This window comes from Carassius carassius, chromosome 11 (assembly GCF_963082965.1).
Source record: "Carassius carassius chromosome 11, fCarCar2.1, whole genome shotgun sequence".
NCBI classification, from domain to species: domain Eukaryota; kingdom Metazoa; phylum Chordata; class Actinopteri; order Cypriniformes; family Cyprinidae; genus Carassius; species Carassius carassius.
In genome coordinates, this window is record NC_081765.1 from 16728690 (window position 1) to 16756271 (window position 27582).

The 27582-nt window shown below is 40.3% G+C and overlaps 1 protein-coding gene across 1 annotated transcript; it reads left to right on the forward strand.

Annotated features, from left to right (window-relative positions):
• Positions 1-4669: 4669 nt before the first annotated feature.
• On the forward strand, positions 4670-27031 carry LOC132152908 (glycophorin-C-like). The gene is made up of 4 exons (XM_059561888.1): positions 4670-4905; positions 7513-7668; positions 25034-25063; positions 26485-27031. Exons 2-4 carry the CDS (start codon positions 7584-7586, stop codon positions 26679-26681), a joined length of 312 nt encoding a protein of 103 aa, XP_059417871.1. The 5' UTR covers positions 4670-4905; positions 7513-7583; the 3' UTR covers positions 26682-27031.
• The last annotated feature ends 551 nt before the right edge of the window (positions 27032-27582 follow it).

Here is a 27582-nt window from a genome sequence, read left to right on the forward strand (position 1 = left end):
TGGATGCGAAGCGCGCTCTGTTGACTGAGCAACGGCGGCGCTTCTGTGTGCTGTAACATGGGCGTTACGCCTGTGGCATTTGAGGCGGGGAGCACGCTGATCACAGCGGGCAGATCGCTCCTCCTCGACCCCGTCCCGGCGCTTAACCGATTGAGGGAGGGCTGAGCGGGTCCCGTGGGACTCGTGATGTCTGCGAGTAACTGTGGGCTGCAAGTGTGCACATTTACTGCTTTCGACTCGCTGTCCGCCTGGGCAGAGCGTACGTGCACGGGTTTCGTTTTTACAGAAACCACGCGCCGTGTGTGACATAGTGTTTGTGGGCACTGAGGAGTGGGCACGTTTACTATGTGGAGCGCGTGACCGATCTGAGTCGATCTTATAGGCGCGAGCCCTGTGTGCAGGGCTGTGCTTACATGCAGAGATGGGCACTGAGGAGTGGGCATCGTCACTACATTTATAGCACCATCGGCCGTGGCCGGACGAACGTGCACGGGTTTCGTTTTTACAGAAACCACATGACGCGTGTGACATAGTGATTGTGGGCACTGAGGAGTGGGCACGTTTACTATGCAGTGCGCGCGATCGACTTGAATCGCTTTTATGGGCGCGAGCCCTGAGTGAAGGGCTGTGCTTATATGTGGAGATGGGCACTGAGCAGTGGGCATCGTCACTACATTTATAGCACCATCGGCCATGGCCGGACGAACGTGCACGGGTTTCGTTTTTACAGAAACCACATGACGCGTGTGACATAGTGATTGTGGGCACTGAGGAGTGGGCACGTTTACTATGCAGTGCGCGCGATCGACTTGAATCGCTTTTATGGGCACGAGCCCTGTGTGAAGGGCTGTGCTTATATGTGGAGATGGGCACTGAGCAGTTGGCATCGTCACCACATTTATAGCATCATCAGCCGTGGCCGGAACACCAGAAATTACACCTCCTTCGAGAAATATCTGGGCAGCCGTGATAACGGTTTTTGTGTGCAGGCAAGCGGGCAACCGTACAGGCTTGCGCATTGCAAAAGACGCTGAAACAGTCACAATCCCTGGAACTGAAACAGCAGCGCTTAGGTGAGAGTTCGGCCGCGGCGACTCGTACACCGGCGCTTTCCTAGGACAGCTTTGGGGCTCCCGGCCTCACCATAATCCTCTGCCGCAGTCCCTGCGGCGCGGGGCGACGGCCGGTAGAGCGAGAACGGGGGTTTCGAGCTGCGTTGCTGAAGCTGTTGTGATAACGGCTTTTGTTTCTGAGACAGTCACAATTCCTGGAACTGAAACAGCGGCGCGCTTGGGTGAGAGCTCGGCCACAGCAGAACTCGTACACCGGCGCTTCGATGAAGCAGCTATCGTGTGAAGTGCAGACGCAGCCTGCTCAGCAGCAGAAAAGATTCGCGCGAGCAGAGGTGACGTCATGCAGCAGGCTTCAGATGGCAACACCGCTTTCGTCCGCCATCCAGCAGAGGGCGGACAAAAGTGCGTCGCTATCGCCTGTTCCACCGGCGGAAGTGACTGGTATTTCCTGTTTTTAGCATCGTCCAGTGTGGAGAATGCTAGTGAGACAGGCAAACGAGTTCGCGCTGAATATGGAGCGTTCCAAGCCTTTGCCAACTCTTCGTGAAGCTCAGGAAGAAATGAGGCGGGCTTTGAGAAGTACGCTCATCCGAAAGGAAAATACCATCCAGCCGGGAACAAGAGGAGGGGCGCCGGTGCAGACCACTCGAGGCCGAGACTCGTCGCGGCCAGCGTGAGCACTCGTCTCGGCTCCTTCTCGATGTCAGCTCGTTTGCTGGGCTTCTGAGCAGAAGGCGCGAGATCATCGGAGCTCGCCCTGCCCTCTGGAAGCGGCGCTTTTACGGTGCCTCAGCGCAGCGGAGAATGCAGGCTCAGAGAAAAAGGCCAAGCGAGTCCTCAGAGTCACCATGGCAACAGCTCGCAGTGAGGGCATCCGCCGTCAGCGAGCGCGAGCGCTGCATGATCTTCACCCAGGTAGGAGACACAGATAACGTACCGGTATCCCTCGCTGAGTGGGGTTCTGACGAGCCGCAGGAAGGCATCTTAAAAAAGACGCAAGCTCTTTTACGAGTGTGTGTCGCAGGGCGAACACACACACACGCATAAAGAACAGCTGGATATAACAGAATTGAAAGGATATAGGCGCCGGACAGCGCAGCAGGAACGGCAGTGGAAGGCGGCAAAGGCCAGCAGCTTCAGAATGGCTCGTCCCGCCGATATGCTTCTCAGACGGCGCTTGCTTCCTCCGTGATCCAGCGATGCGTGAGCTTAGCTGAAGAGATGAAAAATCAGGTGAGTCAGCCTTTTCGAGCTCCTTTTATAGGGTTGGGCCACACCCGTTTCGGCGGGAAGTGGCGTGATGGGCGCGAAGCGTCCTAATTGGTCTGATATTGCATCAGCCTGCGCTCGATAGGCTGTGCACTTGCTGCAGAGCAGCCAATGAGCGAGCGAGCCGTCTCGCCTATGGCTGTGTACTGCTGCAAATGCGCTTTACAAAAATTCAAAATTAAGGATAATTTTTTTGCTTCAGTATTTCGTGAAAAGAGACTTTTCACGTAGCCTCTTAGCTAAGACGCAGTACAAGAGAACTCTCGTAAGAGAACCCATCAAATCACTCTCTCAACAAATAAGAATATGGTGACATGTATTTCATTTGGAAACCAAGGTCCTATAGTCTGGAGGAAGGCTGGAGAAGCTCATAGCACAAGCTGCTTGAAGTCCAGTGTTAAGTTTCCACAGTCTGTGATGATTTGGGGTGCAATGTCATCTGCTGGTGTTGGTCCATTGTGTTTTTTGAAAACCAAAGTCACTGCACCCGTTTACCAAGAAATTTTGGAGCACTTCATTCTTCACTTCACTTCCGTCTGCTGACCAGCTTTTTGAATATGCTGATTTCATAGAATCTATGGGGTATTGTCAAGAGGAAAATGAGAAACAAGAGACCAAAAAATTCAGATGAACTGAAGGCCAAAGAAAACCTGTCAAAGAAACCTGGGCTTCCATACCACCTCAGCAGTGTCACAAACTGATCACCTCCATATCACGCTGAACTGAGGCAGTAATTAAAGCAAAATGAGCCCCTACCAAGTATTGAGTACATGTACAGTAAATTTACATACTTTCCAGAAGGCCAACAATTCACTAAAATGTTTTTTATTTTATTTTTTTTTGGTCTTATGAAGTATTCTAATTTGTTGAGATCGTGAATTGGTGGGTTTTTGTTAAATGTGCGCCAAAATCATCACAATTAAAAAAACCAAAGGCTTAAACTACTTCAGTCTGTGTGCATTTAATTTATTTAATACAGTTTCACAATTTGAGTTGAACTACTGAAATAAATGAACTTTTCCACAACATTCCAATTTACTGAGATGCACCTGTATATCTATCTATTTGCAAACCACATTATCCTCTGCAGTGTTGCCAGGTTCTTGAGCCTATCCCAGCATCTTGAGCTTATCCCACACCCTCAATGTATGGTCAGTAGGATATTATATATTTAATTTAATAGCATTAAATTAAACTAACTACTTGGCATGTCCTAGGTGTTGCAGTTTGATGAATAATTAAAGCCCTTATTATGTATTGTCACACCGTGTTTAACTAGCTGAAATAATCACGTTTAAATTTAATTGCTTCATTCAAAGTACATTAAAGTTAGAGTCTGATGTATATACCATCATTAAAAATAAAGACCCCTCTAAAATTAAAATCCGAAACAAATCAAGATGAAAGGACTAAATGAAGAGTTCATTGCTGTGAAATAGGTGGCGGTGATCAATAGACACACTTACAGGCGAAACGTGATGCACACCCAGAATCAAGTTTGGCTGAGTATCATAATTCAGTTGCTGGTAGATGTAACACAATTGTGTTCAAAAGTTGAAAAAATATTCGGACAGATTAGATTTGCACATTTGCACATATATATTCTACTACAAATTATTTGCTGAACCAAACAGCTTTTTAAATATTTTAAATGGAACAATTTTAAATGGCTGTGCAGGATAACACACCCGAATTCACACATACAAGGAAACCTGCATGCAGATTCAGGGACAGATGGCTAGTGCTACAGTCACTGTCTGATGAATTGTAGCTTATTTTTCGAGGCATGAACATGAGCAGGTGTGAATGGATGCATTCATGAAGTCTATTCCTTTATCCACTGCTTTTGTTTGCCTGGCTTCTCTAGAGCTGATACAATAGCTGGACAACCAAAACTGCAGTTGCTCCATGTAGACAAATGTATTGATTAAATAGAAGAGCAGCATCCGTGCTTAATATTACAATATTTGGGCATGCAGAAGGATTTTAGAAATTGGTCAACACAATCTCATGGCCTAAAATCTATGTTTTGCCAAATCAATGGCGTATGGATTTTATTTTTATTTTTATTTATTTTTTATTTTTTTGGATGGTCCTATTTCGTTTTAGTCCTAAATTAGTTATTTCACAACTGCATATAGTATTTCACAATTGCACCATTTCCCTTGCATAACTGTTGCTGTTTGTGTCTGTCTTTGGCCAAGCTGTCTTCCCCCTTCCCCTGAGTTCAGTCTGACAACAGCTGTGTGTTATTCCAGAGGAGGAGTCTGTGTGCTTGTGCTTTATTCAGGAGGAGGAGTCTGCCCAGCCATTGGTCGTTCACAACAATCTATCAGTAAAACAGAATGTTAGGGGTGGGGTGGGCTGAAAGTTCACGTACTATACATTTAACGGATCTAAACACAGACCTCTGATATAATTCATGATAATATTTCCATCCCGTTAGAAAGTGAAACAACAACTCAGTCTGAGCAGAGGAAGTATTTCTGTTCCTAGAAAAAGGACAGCAGAACAGCTTGCAGGCTGTGGGAGAACTTGTTGCAGAACTGTTGAAGAAAAGTTGGTGAGTTAGAATTTACTTCTGTCTTTAAAGCTTGCTGTCATAAATTGTGCTACTTTGTAGATTTAAATGTAAATTAAAGCATGGTACATTAATGTTAAAATTTTTTTTTTTTTTTTTTATAGTAACAAGTACTATTCTTTAATTGCCAAAGAGGTTTTCTATACTATTTAAATCTTTCCAACTTTTCTCCCATCAGAATAAATGTTTACTTTATATTTAAAACTGTGACTTTCATTTGTATCTAAAAGAGTGTGTGGTCCTTCAGAGGGTTGTGTGTAGTTTAAAGGTGTTGAGGGACAGAGATGAAACATGCCAGGTCAGCAAATAACTGTAATGTAAATAACTGTTTTAAGTGACATCTGCGCTGCTAATTTAAGCTGCACACATACTACACTGAGAAGTATATTTCACAATATTAAAATAGATCTTTCCCTAGTTTATTTATAGTAGACTCTTTGACAACTCTTTGAATTATACAGTATTTATCTTATAGGGTAGTTCGCACAAAAATTAAAATTATGTCATCATTTACTAAACCTCCTGTAATTCCAAATCCAAATTCCAAACATTCTTTTATAAAAACACTAGAAAACATTTTGGGAAAAAAACATTGACTTTGGTTGTATGGATGAAGAAAAAAAATGTATCAGAATTAAATATATATATTTTTTTATTTTATGTTCCTCAGAAGAAAGAAAGTCCTACAGGTTTAGATCACATAAAATGTGATATAATTGTCATTATCTTTTTAAACCTTTTATTTTTGTATAAATCAATCAGTATTATTACCCAAAATCAAAACATGTTTATATATTTCACGAGGTGCCAAACAGGATTGTCTTGACTCCTTCACATATATGTTGGGGACCTGTTGACTGCTTTTTCCTCACCAATATCATATGTAGACACTATTGATAGTTAAATTAATCTCAGGGTTTTGAGATCATAAAAAAACAGTTTTCTTTTGAATTTGTGCTTGAATTTGTCAATACATATTTTAGTAGAGACTAAGACGTGTGATACTGAAATGACCTTTAAACAGTTAGATTGAAATTGCTTTGCTACTCATGCAGGGACTAGTATGCCCCGTTGCCTGGGGCTTGTGTAAAAGCTTCAACCGTAAATATTAGAGTAAAAGCCAGTCATGCTGATACACAAAGCTTATATTTGAGCACAGCTAAAAATTTGAAAATGGAAACAAGCTAAAAATGTATTTATTTGTACCGAGTCGTGATGAGGGAAGTAAATAAAAGTGATCTTGAATTAGAGAGTGAGAGGGAGAACTTGTTTTCCATCATCACATATAACATTTATGAGAGCTCCTCCTGCAGCTGCAGGCATAAACATTGACACAGTCAAACACGTTTATAAATTAGTGGCTTTGTCAAACCCATCTCTTAAAAATGACAGCATCCAAACTGCAAAAAGTTTCCAGCCCTTGTGTCCTGGAAATATTACAAACTGTAAAAACATGTTTATGTCAGTGTATGATACTTTTATATACTGTTCAGGAAGGAAGTGCAGGGTGTGGACTCTGTGTGCTGATGATTGAAGGAAATAGTGTGAATGTTTCCTTTGTTTCACAGTGAGTGATAAGGCTCAGGGTCTTTAAAGGCCTCTTCCTTTGTTTAGTAACTGCCAGAAAAGTCAACAAAGGCTAAATAAGGCCAATGGAGTTTAACTGAATGTGTCACACAGCACTATATTGTGTAGACATCAACATCTACAGCAGATCTACAGCTGAGTAGAGCACCTAAACATATAATTTAGAGCTGACCATCTGGGTGAAGACAATGACTTCCTAATTTGATTTGATTCTGATTCATAAGCTCCCAATTCAGTTCAACTGCATTCTGAATATTTCAGTTGCTATATTAACAGAGCTGTTTAAATGATTAAATGAACGTATATTGTAGGGGTGGTGAGCCAGTATCCACCACTGACTCACTGACATCTGCAAGATGATAGGTTTATGCATCCACTTTAAAAAGCATAGATTAACTTTGCTGATTTACAGTGATGTACATGAAACATAACAATAGCAACTTTAAAATTCATCTCTGATTTTCCCCTTCAAATTATTTTAATATGCTCCTCTGATCTAGTCAAATGCCAGTAGGAAGTTATGAACCCCCAGTTGTGTCATAAAACAGCTTTTTTCAGAAATTTGGTAGGAACTTCATGACATAGATTCATAAAATAGCTTGAAAGCCACACAAGCCTCAGATTGACATTGCTGGCTAGAGATGTGGCGTCTTGTCACAGTTTCTTTATATGGTCTAAAACACTGTGCTTGGGAGTCAGGTGTTGGTTACGTTATAGAGATATTTAATCTGAAATCACCTACAATTAGTCAGTATCAGCCAAAGTAAAACTTGCTAAATAAACATGCTAATTAATGTCTTAATGTTAATCTAAACAAGCAGTGCAGCTTTTGTAAATAATGGTTAACATTAGAAAACCCAGTGCACATATTTTTCAGTATTCACATTGGATTTGGATCATGTGCCTTATTTTGGACCATTAAAGACACTCCTGTTATTTCCTCACCCTGTTTCCTGAGAGCCCACTGGAGTGAAGCAATTGCAACTCTCTCTTTTTCTACAGACATCTCATCGTCCCTGAGAACACTCTCCCACAGGTGTCCCCGTCAATCTCACCGCCAAATATTTCTTCACATGTCTGTAATGGCCAACTCCACAGCACAGGCACCTAGCGTAGACTCTACTGAAAGTAAATCTGAAACACCACCCATATCTTTTCGTAAGTATTTTGTAGTTTTGTGCTGAATGAGTGTCTGCGCAAGCTGTGAAAACAAAGTTATCAAATGGGTGTGTTTAGATGTGGATTGGTGACATTTAGAAGAGTAGACTGCTCTGAATTTCACACATCATGTGGAACAGAAAATAAGCATGTGTGGTTTGTGTGTGTTGGCAATGGCATGTGTGGCATCGGATGTGTGTTTTATGTGTGTGTGATATTTTTGGCAAGGTATGATATTTGAGTGTAGTGCACATTATCCAATATGTATATACAGTACAGACCAAAAGTTTGGACACACCTTCTCATTCAAAGAGTTTTCTTCATTTTCATGACTATGAAAATTGTAGATTCACACTGAAGGCATCAAAACTATGAATTAACACATGTGGAATTATATATGGAATTATATACAGTACATAACAAAAAAGTGTGAAACAACTGAAAATATGTCATATTCTATGTTCTTCAAAGTAGCCACCTTTTGCTTTGATTACTGCTTTGCACACTCTTGGCATTCTCTTGATGAGCTTCAAGAGGTAGTCACCTGAAATGGTCTTCCAACAGTCTTGAAGGAGTTCCCGAGAGATGCTTAGCACTTGTTGGCCCTTTTGCCTTCTGTCTGCGGTCCAGCTCACCCCTAAACCATCTCAATTGGGTTCAGGTCCGGTGACTGTGGAGGCCAGGTCATCTGGCGCAGCACCCCATCCACTCTCCTTCTTGGTCAAATAGCCCTTGATGCCTTCAGTGTGACTCTACAATTTTCATAGTCATGAAAATAAAGAAAACTCTTTGAATGAGAAGGTGTGTCCAAACTTTTGGTCTGTACTGTATATATATACGAACTCCATCGCACACCTGTAAGTGATAGGTGCGTAGAAAATTAAGACCAGGTGGGTCGTGTCAACATAATAAGGAAATCCGCACACTATCTTAACTTGCAAAATACAATTTTAATCACACCAACGTTTCGGTCACACGACCTTCATCAGGAGTATACAAATGTTCAAATTCATCTCTTTTAAGATAAACAAATGACCAATTAACATGTTATGTCAAAGCTGAATTCCCATTGTTCCAGTCTTCAGTGTCACGTGATCCTTTGGATATCACTCAAATAAGCACATTTGGTGCTCAAGAAACATTGCTAATTATCAGTGTTGAAAACAGTTGTGCTGATTATTATTTTTGTGGAAACCATTAAACGATCCAAGATGGCGCCGCACATGGCTGCTTCAGTGCTTGGCTCTCCAGTGTTTGTACTGTTTTTGTTCGTTTTCCCTGTTTTTTGTTTAACAAACACGATCAGTTTCACCAGGGATGAACTGCTGAACATTCGGCAGAACACACCACATGATATTTTTCCGGATTTCTATTATACAGACGTTTTACTGAACATTGTTATCGGAGGAGCAGCGGCGCTGATCAAGCGCTTCAAGACGCGCAGACGGGGAAAGCGAGCGGGAGCGCTCGTCAGACTCAGGAAGCGCGGATTTCGAATGCCGTTGCCTAGCATCCATCTCGCAAATCTCCGCTCTCTACCCAACAAAACGGACGAACTCCTTCTGCTCTCTCGGACAAATAAGGATTTCTCTCACTCTGCTGCTCTGTGTTTCACGGAAACCTGGCTGAATGACGCCATACCGGACAGCGCACTCCATCTGCCAGGCTTTCAGCTGTTCAGAGCGGACCGCGAAGCAGAATCAACGGGGAAATCGCGCGGCGGCGGGACATGCTTTTACATCAATGAACGGTGGTGTACAGATGTAACTGTGTTAAAGAAGATGTGCTGTCCTGATCTAGAAACGCAGTTTATCAACTGCAAGCCATTCTATTCGCCGCGGGAGTTTCACTCGTTCATTCTGGTTAGTGTTTACATCCCTCCTCAAGCGCAAGTAAGTCTGGCTTTACAGAAACTCGCTGATCAGATCACAGACACAGAACAACAACACCCGGACTCTGTTTTAATCATTCTTGGGGACTTTAATAAAGCCAATCTCTCCCGTGAACTGCCAAAATACAGACAGCATGTTACCTGTCCCACCAGAGACAGTAATATACTGGATCACTGTTACACCACAATAAAGGATGCATATCTCTCTGTTCCACGAGCAGCTTTGGGACGTTCTGATCACTGTCTGGTTCATCTTATACCGACCTACAAGCAGAAACTTAAATCTGCTAAACCTGTAGTAAAGACTGTGAAGAGATGGACCAGCGATACAGAGCAGGATTTACAATCTTGTTTTGACATCACAGACTGGAGCGTTTTTGAAGCTGCTACCACCGATCTGGACGAACTCACAGAGACCGTAACATCCTATATTAGTTTCTGTGAGGATATATGCATTCCTACCAGGACTTATTTAACATTCAACAATGATAAGCCATGGTTTACAGTAAAACTCAGACACCTTCGTCAGGCCAAAGAGGATGCCTACAGAAATGGGGACAGGGTCTTGTACAATCAGGCCAGGAACACACTGAACAAAGAGATTAGAGCGGCTAAAAAGACCTACGCTAAAAAGTTGGAAGACCAGTTTACTTCCAACGACTCTACTTCAGTTTGGAGAGGACTGAGAGCCATCACAAACTACAAGACACCATCCCCTTGCACTGAGGCTAATCAACGACTTGCTAACGACCTGAATGAGTTTTATTGTAGATTTGAAACACCCACTCTGACCATCTCCCTACACAACCATTAACACCTCCTGCAATCCCCCTCTCCATACCTCCTGCTCTTCAAATCTGTGAAGATGATGTGCGCCAGGTCTTCAAGAAAAACAAAAGAAGAAAAGCACCAGGCCCAGATGGCGTTACACCAGCCTGTCTGAAAACCTGTGCTGACCAGCTGGCCCCCATCTTTTCACAGATCTTCAACAGATCTCTGGAGTTGTGTGAAGTGCCTTCCTGCTTCAAACGCTCAACCATAATCCCCATTCCAAAGAAACCCAAGATAACAGGACTTAACGACTACAGACCTGTGGCTCTAACGTCTGTCGTCATGAAGTCGTTTGAAAAACTGGTTCTGGCTTATCTGAAGGACATCACTGGACCCTTACTGGACCCCCTGCAGTTTGCGTACCGAGCAAACAGGTCCGTGGATGATGCAATCAACATGGCATTGCACTTCATCCTGCAACATCTGGACAAAACAGGGACTTATGTGAGGATCCTGTTTGTGGACTTTAGTTCGGCTTTCAACACCATCATCCCAACAACCCTCCAGACCAAACTGACCCAGCTCTCTGTCCCTAGCTCTATCTGTCAGTGGATCACCAGCTTTCTGACAGATAGGCAACAGTTAGTGAGACTGGGGAAATTCATGTCAAACAGCTGCTCCACCAACACTGGTGCCCCTCAGGGATGTGTTCTCTCCCCTCTGCTCTTCTCCCTGTACACCAACGACTGCACCTCTAAAGACCCCTCTGTCAAGCTCCTGAAGTTTGCAGACGACACTACAGTCATCGGCCTCATCCAGGACGGTGTCGAGTCTGCTTACAGACAGGAGGTTGAGCAGCTGGCTGTCTGGTGCAGTCTTATCAACCTGGAGCTGAACACGCTCAAAACAGTGGAGATGACTGTGGACTTTAGGAGAAACCCCCCTGCACTTTCCCCACTCACCATCATGAACAGCACTGTGACTGCAGTGGAGTCATTCAGATTCCTGGGAACCACCATCTCTCAGGACCTGAAGTGGGACAATCACATTGGCTCCATTGTGAAAAAAGCCCAACAAAGGTTGTACTTCCTTCGCCAGCTGAGGAAGTTTAACCTGCCACAGGAGCTGCTGAAACAGTTCTACTCAGCCGTCATTGAGTCAGTCCTGTGTACTTCAATTACTGTCTGGTTTGGTTCAGCTACAAAATCAGATATCAGAAGACTACAGAGAACTGTTCGGACTGCTGAAAGGATTATTGGTGCTCCCCTGCCCACCCTCCAAGAACTGTACACATCCAGAGTGAGGAAAAGGACTCAGAAAATCACTCTGGATCCCTCACATCCAAGTCACCCCATCTTTGAACTTTTGCCATCTGGCCGGCGCCTCAGAGCCGCAAATACAAGAACAGCAAGGCACAAGAATAGTTTCTTCCCCCAGGCAATCTACCTCATGAACAGTTAAATGTTTCCCACTTAAACTTATGCAAAAATGTGCAATATCCTTATATTTATTTGTTACCCCTCCATCCTAGAACATTCCCGCATCTCACTCAATCCTATTCCATTATCATTTATAGCACAATTGTTTATACACTTATTTATTTGCCAATTTGTAAATCTCCAGTAAATTTTTTTTTTTTTTTTTTTTTTTTTTTTTGTCTGTGTGTTGTTGTCTCTGTTTACTGGAAGCTTATGTCACTAAAACAAATTCCTTGTATGCGCAAGCATACTTGGCAATAAAGCTCTTTCTGATTCTGATTCTGATTCTGATACTTTTTTTTAATGCATTGCTGAATGAATGTATCTATGAATACTTTAAAAAGGGATAGAAAAAAAGTATAAATATACATTTTCATTCAACAATGCACTAAATTGACCAAATCTTACTGACCCCAACATTTGAACAGTATATTAATAATACCTCTGTTATGTGCTCCTGTCTGTCATGTACAGTATGTAAATATCATTAGTATGTGTGGTATCACAAGAAAGTATAGTGAAACAATTGAAATATCAAACAATTTTGTGGACCTTTGGTTGTTCCCAAAACTGTTGTGTTGTACTAGGTTTCTAAGTGCTGGCATACCAGAGTTTTGTTTGACAGTGGGTGATGGCAGCGTGGTACAACTCTGAATGTAAGATATGGAATATGTTTACTAGATCATGAACAACCAGCTGTGAAAACATAGCCCACAGCATAACAAGCACATAATATTCAAAATACAGCAAGGCTCTTGATAATCAACAGAAATCAGTATAAGTACACTTTGCAAATAATTCACCATGAATGAATTGTACAAGCTGATAGAGTCCTTTGTTTACACATGATTTTTTCTTTGTATTAGCACCTGAAATAATTATGCAAACATACCCCCCAAAAAATTAGTGCTGAGTTGACTCTAAGGTAAAATTTCTGATCTTACAGGCCAGTTTTGGGTTGTTGGGCTTGCAGCAGACTACTATGATCTGGCAAGTTTTATGAATGAGGTGAAACTGAGGCTTATTTACATAGAAAAGAGGTGTGTTAGTGTCTAGACATACCTGATGCTAAAAAAGGGATGAGAGAAAACATGCAAAAAGCTATTGAAAATTATATATCATATGACATTATATATCATAATCCATATGAATAATGTTCTGAACAAGGTCCAACATTTAAATGTAGCCTTCCTTCTAATAAATAAGCTAGAATTTGAATTGCATTGTCCAGGCCCACAGGATGTTAAAGTTAAAAGACATCACAACATCATTGAGGTTGTGTAATTATGCCTGTTTATCCCCTGTAAAAAAAAAAAATTGCCCTAAAACCAGAATAAAGTGTATCAGAAAATGCTGTAGTCCATTAAAAGTTACATAGTGGTAAACCTATAATTACAGTTTAACATATTTAATCATATTTAACATAATTATGTCTAATAATAATATTAATGGGCAGCTGTGGCCTAATGGTTAGAGAGTAGGTGGGGGAGTGAATGTACAGCGCTGTCTTCCATCCTCAATACCTCGACTGAGGTGCCCTTCAGCAAAGCAACAATCCCCCAACTGCTCCCCGGGCAATGGAGCAAAAATGGCTGCTCCGGGTGTGTGTTCACAGTGTGTGTGTGTGTGTGTGCGTGTGTGTGTGCGTGTGTGTGTGTGTGTGTGTGTGTGTGTGTGTGTTCACTACTCACTGCTCTGTGTGTGTACATGGATGGGTTAAATACAGAGCACAAATTTAGAGTATGGGTTACCATACCTGGCAAATGTCACGACTCACTTTTCACTTAATACATAGCTAAATTAAATTAGGGACCTAATTTTACAGGTTCAACTTCCAGATAAAGGCAACAAGATCTGAGGCTGGCATTTCCTGGCATTCATTATTCCCCATTAATCTTTATACATTTTTATAGGTGGCATTTCAAAGGTTGAATATTCATTCTTATGTTTCTGGAAATACCCAGTATGTTGTGATATTTTAAATGACAATTCATTCAGAAGAAAGTTTTAAAAACTGAACCTCACAGATATTGTATAGCACTTGAAATTCACTCTGCATCTTTCTGTCATTTGATTTGATTCTATGCTGTCTGTTAACATTTTGAAAACTGAGTTGAAAAAAAGTTGAAAAAACAGAAAAGACTGAAAAACAAACAAACTTTGAAAAAAAGTGACTATTAGAATTTGATTCATGAAAGCCTCAGGAAAAATGTTTGAGCTCAAAGTGATGACAGTGCTGTTTGCCACTATCCCCAACATCTTTTGATATACTTTTCTGTTTTCAAAAAAAAAAAAAAAGATTCTGTGTGCACTGAGATGAAGTCATGGCACAGATCGGTAACCAGTTTCAAGGTTGTATTTTAGATCACAGTCTTAGGATCAGTTTTCAAAGGAGCCAGCAGGTCATCACCTGTTGTGTGTTGGCATAGTGTTGAGTTTAAATAAACATTCAAAAGTTGGGCATAAGCTGAGTGTAAAGACGGATGAGGATAATACAATCTTGATGCTAACTGATGACTTACTGATGTGACAGATTAAGTTTTTACTTTTTAACATTTTGAAGTAGAGATTAAATAGATCTCAAAGAGGTAAAATGGCTCAAACAATCGAGGGAGAACCAATGCATGAGAAGAGATAGAACAAATAAAGGAAATAGGACAATACTTTGCTTTGTTCTTGGTGAAGGATGAAACAAAGTTGTAACCAGAGGGGTTATAGATTTTTTTCCAGCTACAGGACAAACACTGAGTAAGTGTGTGTATGTGTTCCTCAGAGCAACAAAACAGTAAGCCAAAATGTTGATTTATCTTCTGTTCTGAAAGCCCTCTCAACCAAGACCCCAGTATGTGGTGGAAAACATAGCAAACAAAACGCTTGTTGGTCTGTATCCCGCCACAGTACAACAGCTGCATGTGCATTCACCTTGCATTGGCACTTACACCATGACATTGTTTTTAACTGGGAACTTTTAAATGAAGGGCAGTCTGCGCACCTGTGTTTGTAGCTGTAATGGACCAGCAGAGGTTACTGAACTAGTCACTGACTGTGTTTTATCTTACATTATATCAGGTACAAATGTTTAATAGTAATAAGAAGAAAAACATTAATTCAGTAATATTTAATAATTATTTAATTTTTAATCATGATGATTTTAGTTATTGGTTTTATAGTTTTTATGGCCTTTGGAATTTTGTAACTGTGTACAAAATTGCACACATTTAATTTTTTTATCTTTTTACATCACTATTACATAAATTATCTATTTCTATACTCAGCATTAAAAAAACTGATCCTGATTAAAAAATACTGAAATATGAAATCTCGAAAACCAAAACAAAATAGATTTATTGGCTACAACAAGGTTGTTGTATTCTAAATGAAAATGTTAATAAATGCCATCTACAATCTGTTTAAACCATTTACACTTTGAATAAATTCATTTGACAAACAATGACATGAAAAATGTGAAAACATGACAAAAAAAGTATTTCAGCGAAAATATTTTCTTTTCTTTAAGTAGACACTGATGCAATGAGTTCATTTAGCTGCTTTCTTCAGTTACTATGAGTCTTTTGAATGAGAATGAGATCAAGAGACACTGAGCAGTATTAAGAATCTAGCTTAAAAAGAGTTTGTATCTTTGCTGCATTATTTATCAGTTTCCTGTATGCGATATGTGTATTGTCTGTCCACAGGAATGTTGGAAAATCAGCAGCAGGCCCTTTATATTACTACTGACGGACACAGGCATTGTTCTCAACCAGCTGTCTATAATCAACCTCAGTGTGCCTGCAGTCACTTGACTGGCTCATGAGACCACATGCCCATTAGTAAAATCATTGAGAAGGCTTTTTCTCCCAGAGAATCACTGACTCTCAGCTTGATTGATGGAATCTGAGAGTGTGGTGGAGAGAAGAGAGGGAGAGGTATTCTTTCGAGGCGAGATGCATGACATATGGTAGGGGGAGATATGAACGGTTACCACTTGAGCCTCAAATCCCAGGCAGATGTGACCTCAGGCCATGAAGGAAAGAGAGAGATGGAGAGAAACACCAGATTGTTTGAGGAAATCAGTTGCAGAATAGCAGAGAGAGGGGAATAATCTTTAACTAAGACTCCCACAGGACTGAATGTGTGTGAGTGTAAGTGTGTGTGTGTGTGTGTGTGTGTGTGTGTGTGTGTGTGTGTGTGTGTGTGTGTGTGTGTGTGTGTGTGTGTAAGTGTGTGTGTGTGTGTGTGTGTGTGTGTGTGTGTGTGTGTGTGTGTGTGTGTGTGTATACCATATTCAGAATCTCATGACTTGCCCCACAAACAAGTGCGCTTGAACTCAGCGCTGTGGTCATGATGAGCCTCAGAGCATTAGCAAAATGAAGCCAGTGAGCTGATAATAGACTTATGGTTTCTGTTTAAAGATTGTATTGGGGATAGACGCAATTACATATGTATTAAGTTTGACCAAAAAAAAAATTATACGATATGTTGCAACTGACAGAAATCTTTTGGGAGGATATACAGTAGGTGTTATGAGCAGCCAGAAAAGGCAACTTCACTCAAACCATAAGCCTAAACATTTTTTTTTTACCTCGCAATTCTTTATGAGAAGGAGAGGCAGAAAAATTATGCTGTTGCAGCTATGCTGCTGCTTCACTTATACTCTCTGCTGATGCTTGTGGTGTGAAACGGCTCATCCTTTACCTCCAGGACAGACGGATGAAGACGGTAATGTCATGTCTGTACTTATAAACTTGCAATGAAAAGTCTGAAAACTTAAAACCCTTTATGTACTCTCAGGTTTAGGTCCCTGTGGATATTTCCACATTCCTCTTATCTTCATAGATGTGCACTCTGTTGCCTCCAGTCCTTTTTCTCAATTTGATTTTTCCTCCCCCTCAGCAACACAATCTGATTTCTGGGCCACTGAATAACTGTATCTGTGGCCAAGTGACCTCAGGGTCATTTGCAATTTCCTTCTCTTACATATTTTTCTGCGATTCTCAATCTATTTCTCAAACTTTCGCCACTCGCAAAGATTAGATGTCCTAGCCCCAAAGATGATAGACTGACCTTCTCAATGGCAAGTGTCGTCTATAGAAATGAATATCATAATAATAATTATACTGCTTTGATTATGGCACATGCCATTGTGAGGCATATCCAGATGAAGAATGAAGCCATCCAGGCAGCAGAGGCCATTCAGATTCATTGTGTCGCTGCTCAAAAGAATATGTTGGATTCGCGCTTTGATGTCCGTGTAGTTTCTCAAGGGCGATTCACACCAGCTTATGTAAGGGTTAAGAGTCAAGAGTTTTGAGACACTGACAAAGCCAAACGACCTGTTATGACCAGAGTAAAAATACAGACATGCTAGCACAATGAAAAACTGTAATGATATTTCTAGATGTTGGTGTACAATATAAATGACTGTTTCTGGTCATTTACAGACAAGAGTTTATGGAAAGGAAGTGAGAGTGTTACAGAAGTAAAGAGAGATGTGTGGCTGTGTAATGGTGTGGAAGAGTGAGCTTCCCGTGTTTTTAGTTGCACAGCTGTTGGGGTGGACCCACTTTCAAACCAGCACTCTTTCATGAATCTAGTGCACACTGTACCTACAAACATTAAAATCAAACTGTTTTGGGTTTTGATGGAATAGTATGTAAACGCTTAACTGTCGCTGTCACTACAATATATGCAATTTAATCATTTTATTTAAAAAAAAAAAAAAAGGTGTTATAAAATATTATTTCACTCATTATGACCTTTTTATTTGACCTCCACCAATTAATTTCAATAGTGATGATAATAAGATGTAAGCAAAGTCAGCATATTAGAATGTTTTCTGAAGGAACGCTGAAGACTTGAGGAATGACGGCTGAAAATTCAGCTTTGGCATCACAGGAATAAATTACATTTTAAAAATGTATTTAAATAAAAAATCAGGTTATTTAAAATTGTAATCAAATTTCACAATATTTCTGTATTCTACTGTAGTTTTAATAAATAAAAGCTGCATTGGTGAGCTGAAGAGGCTTCTTTTAAAAACATAAAAAACAACAACATTTTATTGCAGTTTGCATTTCCATACAAGGAAATGCACCACTATAACTCTTGTGTAATATACAAATGTCATTCATATGTAACTCTTCTGCTGTGTTCACCTTGTTTTGGTCATTTCAAAACCCCTATGAGTTTCTTTACGAATGCAATGAATGTTGCAGAAAGACATTTTGCAGAATGACTTCAGAAGCCTTTTTTTGTTTGTTTGTTTTGTATTTTTATATACCAATTCTCGTTCACACAAAAGGCTACAATAATACTTACTGTATCTCTAAAGTTGTAATAATCGTTATTTTGTAGTTGAAAAAAATTCCAGCTGATCAGAATCCATCCAACTTTAAAAAGCTTGGTCATATAAAGCAGATGACGAAACTGCAGCACACACTTATAACAAACAGACCAATTGATGGATGTTAATGTAGTTATTGTTATATTTATCTTTATATACTGAGTATAGAAATCACATAATTAAAATAATCACGTTGTTGCTTTGCGGCCTGAAATGAAGATGGACACAGTTTTTTTTTTAGCCGGCTGTACCGTATTTACTCAGTGCAACTTTTAAAATCCAAGTGAAAGGTATAAAACCAACATGTCTGAAAAATAAAAAAAAAACTGAATCAGTGACTTGGAAAAAGGATCACAATGTCAGTATTTTGTTGAACCACCTTTAGTTTCTGTCTCTCTGGACTTTGCAGTATTTGCCCACTATTCTTTGCAGAACTGCTCAAGTTCAGTTAAATTTGATGGTGAGCGTTTGTGGACTATAAGGCCCTGCAAGGACATTCACCTCTTTCTCCTTCAAACACTGTGTGCTCAGTGTGCTTTGGGTCATTCTTGTCATGTTGGAAGATAAAACATTATCCCTTTGACAACTTTCTGGCAGAGGGCAACAATTTTTTCTCAACATTTTGCCACATCCATTTTTCCTTTTATCATGACAAGTTCTCCTGTCCCTGCTGCAGAGAAACATCACATAACAGGATATGACCAACATTTGGATGGTGAGCTAAATTGGATTTCCGCAAGACATATTGTTTGATGTCGAGGCCAAATATTTCAATTTTAGTCTTATCTGCCTCAGAATCTTCAAGGTGTGTTTTAGGCAAAGCTCGGTCATGTCTGCATGAGGCCTTTCTTGAGGAGTGGCTTTTTTCTTGCAACCCTCCCATACAAGCCACATTTGTGGAGAATTTGTGATATTATTGTCACATGCACACAATGACCATTTATGACTTTTTGTCATAAAGTCCTGCATCTCCTTCAGAGTTGCTGAAGATCTCTTGTCACCTCTCTGACCAGTTTTCTTCTGGCTCTTTAATCCAGTTTGAAGCAACGTCCTGATACAGGGGTGGTCTGGGTTGTACCAAATACCTTCCACTTCTTAATAACATACTTCACTGTGCTTCTAGGCATTTATGAAGCCTTTGACATTTTTTTGTATCCATCTCGACATGTGCCTGTCAACAACTTTATCCCAGAGATTTGTTTAAAGTGTCTTGCCTCCCATAGTTGATTGTTTGCTTCAGTTGCACTACCAAGGACTGAAATGCTCCAGGAAATTAATTTTCATGCTGAGCTGATCAAAATGACCACAACTGATTACAGTAAAACGTCAAATAGCTTTGTGTACCAAGGTGATAAGTTTGTGTAAGAAGGTGATTAGCTACACCTGATTGAGTTTACAAGCCATTTTTAGGAGGGTGGTGATCCTTTTTGGTGGTGATTTTATTTTTTCGACATGTTGGATAAAACAAAAAGAGTCTGTCTTGATTTCAGGCTGAAAGCAACAAAATTTGATTATTTTAAGTGTGGGGGGGGGGGGTGATGCTTTTCTATATCCACTGTAGTTATTGTTCTTGTTGTGAAAAGGGCATTATGCGATATGGTTAAGGGGTGGGGTTACAGGGTTTAAAAACTATACCAATATGATATATTTGTGTTATACTGTTTGTTGTTATATAATCCTCAAGAGAGTTGAGAATTTCAACGGGGCTGTGTTGAGGTTGGGCAGGATCAAATTTTCTACAGCACCAGTTCCCTTATGAGACTGCCCAGCTCAATAACAGAAATCTTTCCCTCTCTCCCCTCCTCAATGTAAAAACACAAGTTTTCAGCATGCTTCCCACCCCCTATCTTCCTCTAAGTCATACTGAAATCTCATTCCATTAGTTTTCCTTCCCTGTCTTCTGTTCTCAGCTCATTTTTCTGTTAGGAATGGACAGAGATGTGGTTTTCTCATTCTGTCTCCTCCATCTTAGCCCAGAACAGTTATGAATTTAGGGTTATAATCATCATTGAGCTCTTGTGTGATATATGCTTGCCCCTGTGCTGTCCTAATGGCTGCCTAATCTGTGCTCAGTAAGCTGTATGTGTAACATTCCCACTGGACTCAACTGAACAACCTTGCATAAAGGACTGTGGGAATGAATTCTCATTCTTACCTCCTCTGAGGAGCAGAAAATGTGTAAAACAGTGTAAAATCCATTAGGAATTTTTGCAGGATACGTCATAGACTTTCACCTATGTGGTGGCCTTATTCTTCCTCACTGTGACTTCTGCACCACAGAACAATATATCTAATTAAAATATGTTGATTAACTAGGACTGAGCATTTGTATGGTTTGTTAGAGGTTCATTATAGGCTAAGGCTTCTCTGCAGCTCCCTCAGGTTATAATCTACTGTAAATGTCCTCACTGGCAATGGGTAATTTAAGGGGAAGCTGCTTAGCTTTTAATGCTTCTTCACATAGTGGGATTTGGGCTTACATTTTACAACCAGTTGGTTTAAAGCTGAAGTGTGTAATTTGTTCAATTTAAAAATATATTTTACTATCATATTCACTGGCAACTATAAGAGAGCCATTCATGGATTGATTCTCACTGAAAATATAAATCTCTGTTATATCTTTTAATATCTCTGTCAGATATATATATATATATATATATATATATATATATATATATATATATATATATATATATATATATATATATATATATATATATATATATATAGCTGCCTCCTCCCTGATTGTCACCGGCACCCCGTCCTAAATTGCCGCCCTTCACCAGGCTCCCGACTGGAGTGGGTGTGTGAGAGGAGCGGCGCTGGTCGAGTCAGGGCTGGCGGCGTGTGATGGGGCACACCTGAAAGAAATGAAGCCTCATCACCGCCGCTGTTTAAAAGCCCAACGCGCCTCTCCTCGGGAGACTGGTCTCTTTCCCGTGCATGCACACTGGTGTCCTCGTGGGTCCAGGAAGGGTGCGTTGAGGGACTCCCGCGCTACCAGAGATGTGAGCTGCCGGACCCGCGATCCGGATGGGAACCGCACCCGTTTACACGGCCGTCGGGCCAGGATGCCGGGCCGTCCATCCCCTGCCAACGAGAGTGATGCGGCCGCTAGAGGAAGCCGCCGCCCCTCGGGCCCCGGATTGAAGAGGGGAGTGCGTGCAGCCGCCGGACTCCGCCCCTTACCTGGACCCTTCCTCCATGAACACTGCCCGACCCACACAAACCCAACAGCACGACGAGGACACCAGATTCCCTGTTTATTTTGGACACTCTTCCCCTTTGGCCACCTTTATTCCCTATTTTATTTGATTTTTCTGTTAATAAAAGCCTCTCCGAGGCCTGACGCTACGCCCACTGTGTCTGTCTAGTGCTCCTCCCGCCACAGTGGTAAAGAATGCGGGCAAGGCGGAGCCTAGACAGCGCAGTTGGGAAACATCTGGTGACGTCACTCCCTCTCGCTTGCAAACGTTCGTGAGAACCCGGACTGGGACGGAGGAAAACCAGGGACAGCCTCCCAGCCACAAAAGGGGTAAGTGACTTCTCTGTTATGGTCATTTTACCCTGTGGTTGGTTGAGGCTGTCACTAAAACCCGGTTTCTCTGTCCCTGTTCCGGCGCGCTGCGAGAGGGAGGACCGCCCGGAGAGGTTGAGGATGGTAGCACTCCCTGTCTGTCTTGTGCTCCTCCTGCCACAATATATATATATATATATATATATATAAATATATATATATATGAGTGAGAGAGAGACAAAGAGAGTTAGAGGAAAGGAGTGTCTAAAAGCAAGTTTAGTGAGGCGTTTAGTGGCTGTTAGTTTGGTGCAGGCAGTTGGCCACAGTCGAGTGCTTTCCTGACAGACATCAGAGCTGTTAATTCTCTACATGAAACATGAAAGCCTGCCCTGACTCTATCACTTCAGAGATGAAACAACAATCTCTCTTCCTGCAGTTTTGACAATGTACTATAGAGCCTGCTTGGGGAGGCGATGGGCCTTTTGTGGCACATTTAGTGAAATTAAAAGGAGCGGCAGAATCAGTATGCAAACTTATAGATTCTGGATTACAAGAGGAAGTGGTAGTTTTGGTGTCTTAAAAGTCTGATAAAGTTCTTTGGGAATAAAACAATTTCTAGTACATTGCATGTCTAGAAGTAGACTATTAAGGACTACTTTTAACCTAGTTATCCAATAAGTGTGAGGCTAACGGATGAGAGCCAGATCATTGGTTGTCCCCAGGAATGAAATGTTCAGTTGTCCAATTTGTGGAAATTTGGACAGATGTACAGTTTGGACGCTGGGCAGAGAAACAATGAGAAATTTGCATTAATTCAAGCTGGAAAGTTATCAGCTTAATGCGTTTCCCATCCAAGAACTGAAGGGAGTGGAATTCATTCTGGCTCTTGGTTTTGCTGCCCATCCTATTGGGAGACAATTACCAGAGCGCTTCAAAAGCTGGCTATGGGCAAGATTAGCTCCATTTCCGGGAAGGTGATCAAAGCAAATGTCTTGCTGCTGGATCTGCTCTGCCCTGGGTCTGTGTGGCAGAAGAGACAGAGAGGGTGGAATGCCTTTGGCCCTCATCATCTTTCAGGCCCAACCCATCGGCTTTTATGGCAGGCTGTAAAAAAAAGGGTTAGAAAAAAAAGAAGCTGTTCTTCAGATCTGGCCACGCAGCACAGATGTCCTCCTCCATGTCACAGCGGCTGGCAGATTTCACTAACGAGGAGACGGACTCCCTCGTGTTTGCATGGCAGATATAGCAGAGATTTAATCCATCCTGGGGTGCTGTGGCTCTTCACTAAGTGTGACTAGAAAGATCTTTTGTATCAGGCTTAAAGGGTTACTTCACCCGAGAATGAAAATTTGTCCAACTTCTACTCACCCTCGAAGCATCCTAGGTGTATGTGACTTTCTTCTTTCAGAATAATCTGATTTTAGTTATATTAAATATTATTCCTTGCTCTTGGAAAGACTTTCAATGGGAGTAAGCGGTTGTTTGTTGTCAAGTGTTCAGAAGACGTGAAATAAAGTGTGCAAATCTGTAATAAAACGTCCCTTACACGGCTCCGGGGAGGGGGGGGGGTGAATAAAGCCCCCTATGGCGAATTAATTAATTGTTATGCCCGCCAGGTCTTTGAGCCAGTCATGTGACTGAAAACTATGAATAGTGAGTTGTGGCAAGACCATTATTTTTGCAATTCAGTTTGGGGAAGCCAGTGGTGCAGAAATTCCACACTCCAGATTTTAGTCCTAAATAGATTTGCCTCTCTATTCACTTAATGGAAATGTGACCTGTGAGATATGAAAACAACAGTGTTTAGCCCCTTTTGAATGTTTCAACTTTCTCAACCGTCCTAACAGCTAAAGCACATGTCTGCATTCTTGCACTAAGTTGCACTAGGTCATTTTTCTGTTCATGTTGCTTGTCCTTGGTCTAGTGATGTGCATTACAGAAGCAAATGTTTTCAATTACCAATGTTAATATAGAAATCTTGCATTTGCATTTATGACAATAGGAACGTTTCCAATAACAGGGGGAATACTAAGAAAATGAATAGAATTTAGCTGGTCACGTGATGATAAAATCAGCTTGTATTGGTTGCTCATACAACTCATGTTACTGTATATGATTTTAAACATAGGCCTATTTAAACATTTAATTGTCAGTGTTCTGATGTAATGGAAGTAGTGAACGACAGATCTTTTTTTAGTGCTGCGAAGTACATCTGAGTGAAATGGATCATTGAAAAATAAAAAAAAGGGTATGACAGAGACCCTACTCTATTAAAGAGATATATTTCATCAATAGTCTTCCTAGTTTTTATGAAGTTATGAGGAAAGATGCTGCGGAGAGAAAACCTTGGTGGAGCTGGAAGCACTTGATTGATTTATAAATAATTCACTGGCTGAGAGCCTCTGTCTTTTTTGTTGTCTTTCCTTTTTTAATTTTTTTTATAACTATACCTTTTCTAGAGAACTAATTATTGAACTCATAAGGCGATATTAAATATCACATGAGAGGATGTTATACATGCAAACACACCTTCATACCTTTCACATTAACCAAATCTGAATTTTCCGTGTCTCCTTGATTACTCCAAATATAATCACGCTGTTAACACCGTATCACAATGAGCTTTTAATCACAATGTAACAGGTTATTAGACACTGATGAGGGAGCTTAATTTGTTCATGTTTTGGGGCATCTGCTTGGTCAAACCTGCATGATCCTTTATGTTTAAAAATAGTTTTGGGGTCTCACTAGATCCATCTCCTTTTTGAAAGCAACATGTTTAATTTGTTTGACCTGTCATTCAGTGAAAGTCAAGGCAAGGCTGCAGATGTTGCCTTTGCAATAATTCATGATTATCTTCAATCACTTTCTTTAACGAGCTTTTTGTCCCCATGGTGACGGAGAGAATGAGTCTCAATATGACAGGGGAGACAGATGTCTATAAAAACAAAGCATCATGAAAGATTCACGTGTTTTATTAAAACATAGAAAGAAGGTCAACAATACGTGTTTTGTGAAAAGGATCAGTGAGGCGGGAAGGATCGTGTTGTAGAGTTGCATGGCGGCACTGCAGCACTGCTAAAAAAAAACATTTATCTTCACAACGTTTTAGCACTCATTTTGAAGAAATCTAACAGAGATAACTTTGATAACATCTTAAATTTGATCAAATATAAATACATTCTTGCTTAAAATAAACAGAGGCTCATAGCAACAATACTAGAACTGGCACTGTATTACAAAATGGACAAAATGATATGTGATATGACCATTCTTATATATATATATATATAAAAAAAAAAACTCAGTTTGTCATATAGCACAACCAATATTGCTTCATTAAAATATTTTCTTCTTGTCTTTAGAGGGACCATATTTTGAAGCCATAGTTGCAGGTAAGTGTAACAGCTCACAGACTTTCACATATCTAACATGCCTTAATCTCACCTACAATGTAAAACTGTGCATATTTTGTCCTAAGTCAATATTTCTACCTAATTTGACCCTTTAAAAATGACTTTTGTCAGGGCTGCATTTCATGAGAGCATTGTAAAGCCTAGATTGTTCTTAGAGACCATTGCTATCAATGGTTTCTGTGATCTACTTAAGTATACGATTTAGGGTTTAGAGGTTTAGGTCTAGGCACAACTGTTTTTTAGCTAGTCACCTGACCTGTAAATGTCATGTGACTGTTTAGCCTGGAGTCAAAGAAAAATTCTGTAATAGATTGCAAAACAGGAACACGGACGGTCCAAAACCTTTCACTAACAGCCATTCTAAACAGCGATATAAAGGCATTAAGCAGAGGGATATATGCATTTTAATTTCTAAATATCAAGTCCATTTAAAACTCTCCAGAACAAAACTGGGCACTGGTGGAATATCTTCTATATGATAATGACATATGTTACTTATTCAAAGTGCATGGCTGTCAGTGGTGAAAAATGCTTTTTGCCTCCAGAGTGTGTAGTTAGCACTTTGATGATGGTCAGAGAGGCTTGGAAGATTTCTGTACAAATGAGAGGTAATTATTACGCAAGATGTTTCCTGGCCTCAAAAGATCTTTGGCTGAGCAAAAAAAGAAAAAAAGTACCACAGTGGTCTCACTTTAGCTCATTTACACATGAATAATCAGTGTGTGGGTTTGTTCTCATGCACTGAAGTAATTGGAATCAGTAAACCTCAGCAGGGTTCTTGTTATTGCATCTCCCTGTCCTCTCGCTTTAATATAGTTGTTGGACATGATTTAAATCAAATCATTAAATTCCCACTTGAATATAGCTAAAGATAAGTGGGGTCGACAATAAAATGACAAAAACTAGTTATGGACCAAGGCATAGACTAATTAATCAGCCAACATTTGACTATTTAAACATAATTGGCTAACCGGGCGAATGCCTTTTTCTATCCCATTATCAGAGTTTTTATCAATATTTTGACTTAGTTTTAAAATTACTTCCATTTTTTTCTGCTTAAATTTTTATTTTAGTTAAAGTTTTAGTCATTTTGTTGTTTGTTTGCTTTTTTAAACATGTCTATATAGCTTTTATCTATTATATATTATTTTTATATATTAATTGTAGTTATTTTAACATTAAGTTCAACTTTTGTGTCATGTTGTTGACTAATACAAAAATAAACAAACAAACAAACCCCCAAAAAATCCTTTTAAAATCCTTATCTGTATCGACCACTGACAAAAACCCATACAGCCACTGAACTCCAAACAGTGTAGTCGTTCAGTCTCACCTAATAGCTGCATCCCATGGGCTATCTCCTAATATATTCCGTCTTTCTCTGTGTCTGTGTGTTCTAGTTGTCATTGCTGTGGTAGTTCTGGTCCTGATCCTCCTCCTGGCCGTCATTCTGAGATATATGTACAAGCACAAGGGCACATATCATACCAATGAAGCCAAGGGCACAGAGTTCGCAGAGACAGCAGACGCTGCTCTGCGTGGAGACCCTGCCCTGCAGGACGCCATGGATGAGAGCAAGAAAGAGTATTTTATATGAAAAACAATAGCTGGCCCTTTATTCACATCATAAACTCCTAGGCTCACATGATGCCTCAATCCTGTTTGCTGGAGCAGTGAAGTAACTGACTGAGCTCCCACGCAAGCAGAAACTAACAAGAAGAGTATTCAGAAATTCCGCTATATTTTAATATCTGGGATCATTTATATTTATTTGTTCCTGAAAAAGAGATAACAGTGAGCATACATGAAAAAAAATATGCTGCACTCCTTGTAAGGCTGAGAGTCTGAACAAACATCAGCTCAAGAGATTGAGATGATATTCAGACGAAGGGAAGGAAAGTCTTTGATCTTATTAGACAAGATATGAATGTGAATGATAGGTGATATTTCAGGACATTTAAATGTAAAATTTAAAGAACACTGTAAAAAACAAAATCAAGAATGTGAAATTAATTGGTCTCATATCTATATTTTGTATACTGTATATGACATTAATAAGAATCAGGGGTCAGATTCTTCTTTCTAAGTAAGAAGTTAAATTCAAAACAGTTTGTTCACTTTCTTAAGAGCATCTTATTTTTTAAAGATGAAAAGATCTCTGGTGTGTCTGATTGTATGGCAGTTCTTGCTAAAGACTCGCTGATCAACTCAATGTAAAACACCTCAAAAGCATATTTTTGATCTGCCTGCAAATTAATGTAATGATTGTAATACACATTTTCTTCCTGACTGACTTTACAGGATTTCAGTACTCAATCTCACATTGCCATGTATTTACTGAGCCGGTCTCAAAATTGCACTCCATCTTTCTTGCACTAGGACATATAGCTCATTAAGCATATAAGAATATATACATATGAAATAGGAAGGAAAATAATCCAATAGGAAAAACAGTGGAAGAATAGCCATTGGGTTATTAGAGGCAGAAATATGTCTTA

Excerpts from the sequence above, each read along its gene's own strand:
- LOC132152908 (XM_059561888.1), top strand. The coding sequence starts at position 7,584 with ATGTCTGTAATGGCCAACTCCACAGCACAGGCACCTAGCGTAGACTCT. Across the intron at positions 7,669-25,033 it reads AACACCACCCATATCTTTTC|AGGGACCATATTTTGAAGCC; the intron begins GTAAGTATTTTG and ends TCTTGTCTTTAG. Across the intron at positions 25,064-26,484 it reads TTTTGAAGCCATAGTTGCAG|TTGTCATTGCTGTGGTAGTT; the intron begins GTAAGTGTAACA and ends TGTGTGTTCTAG.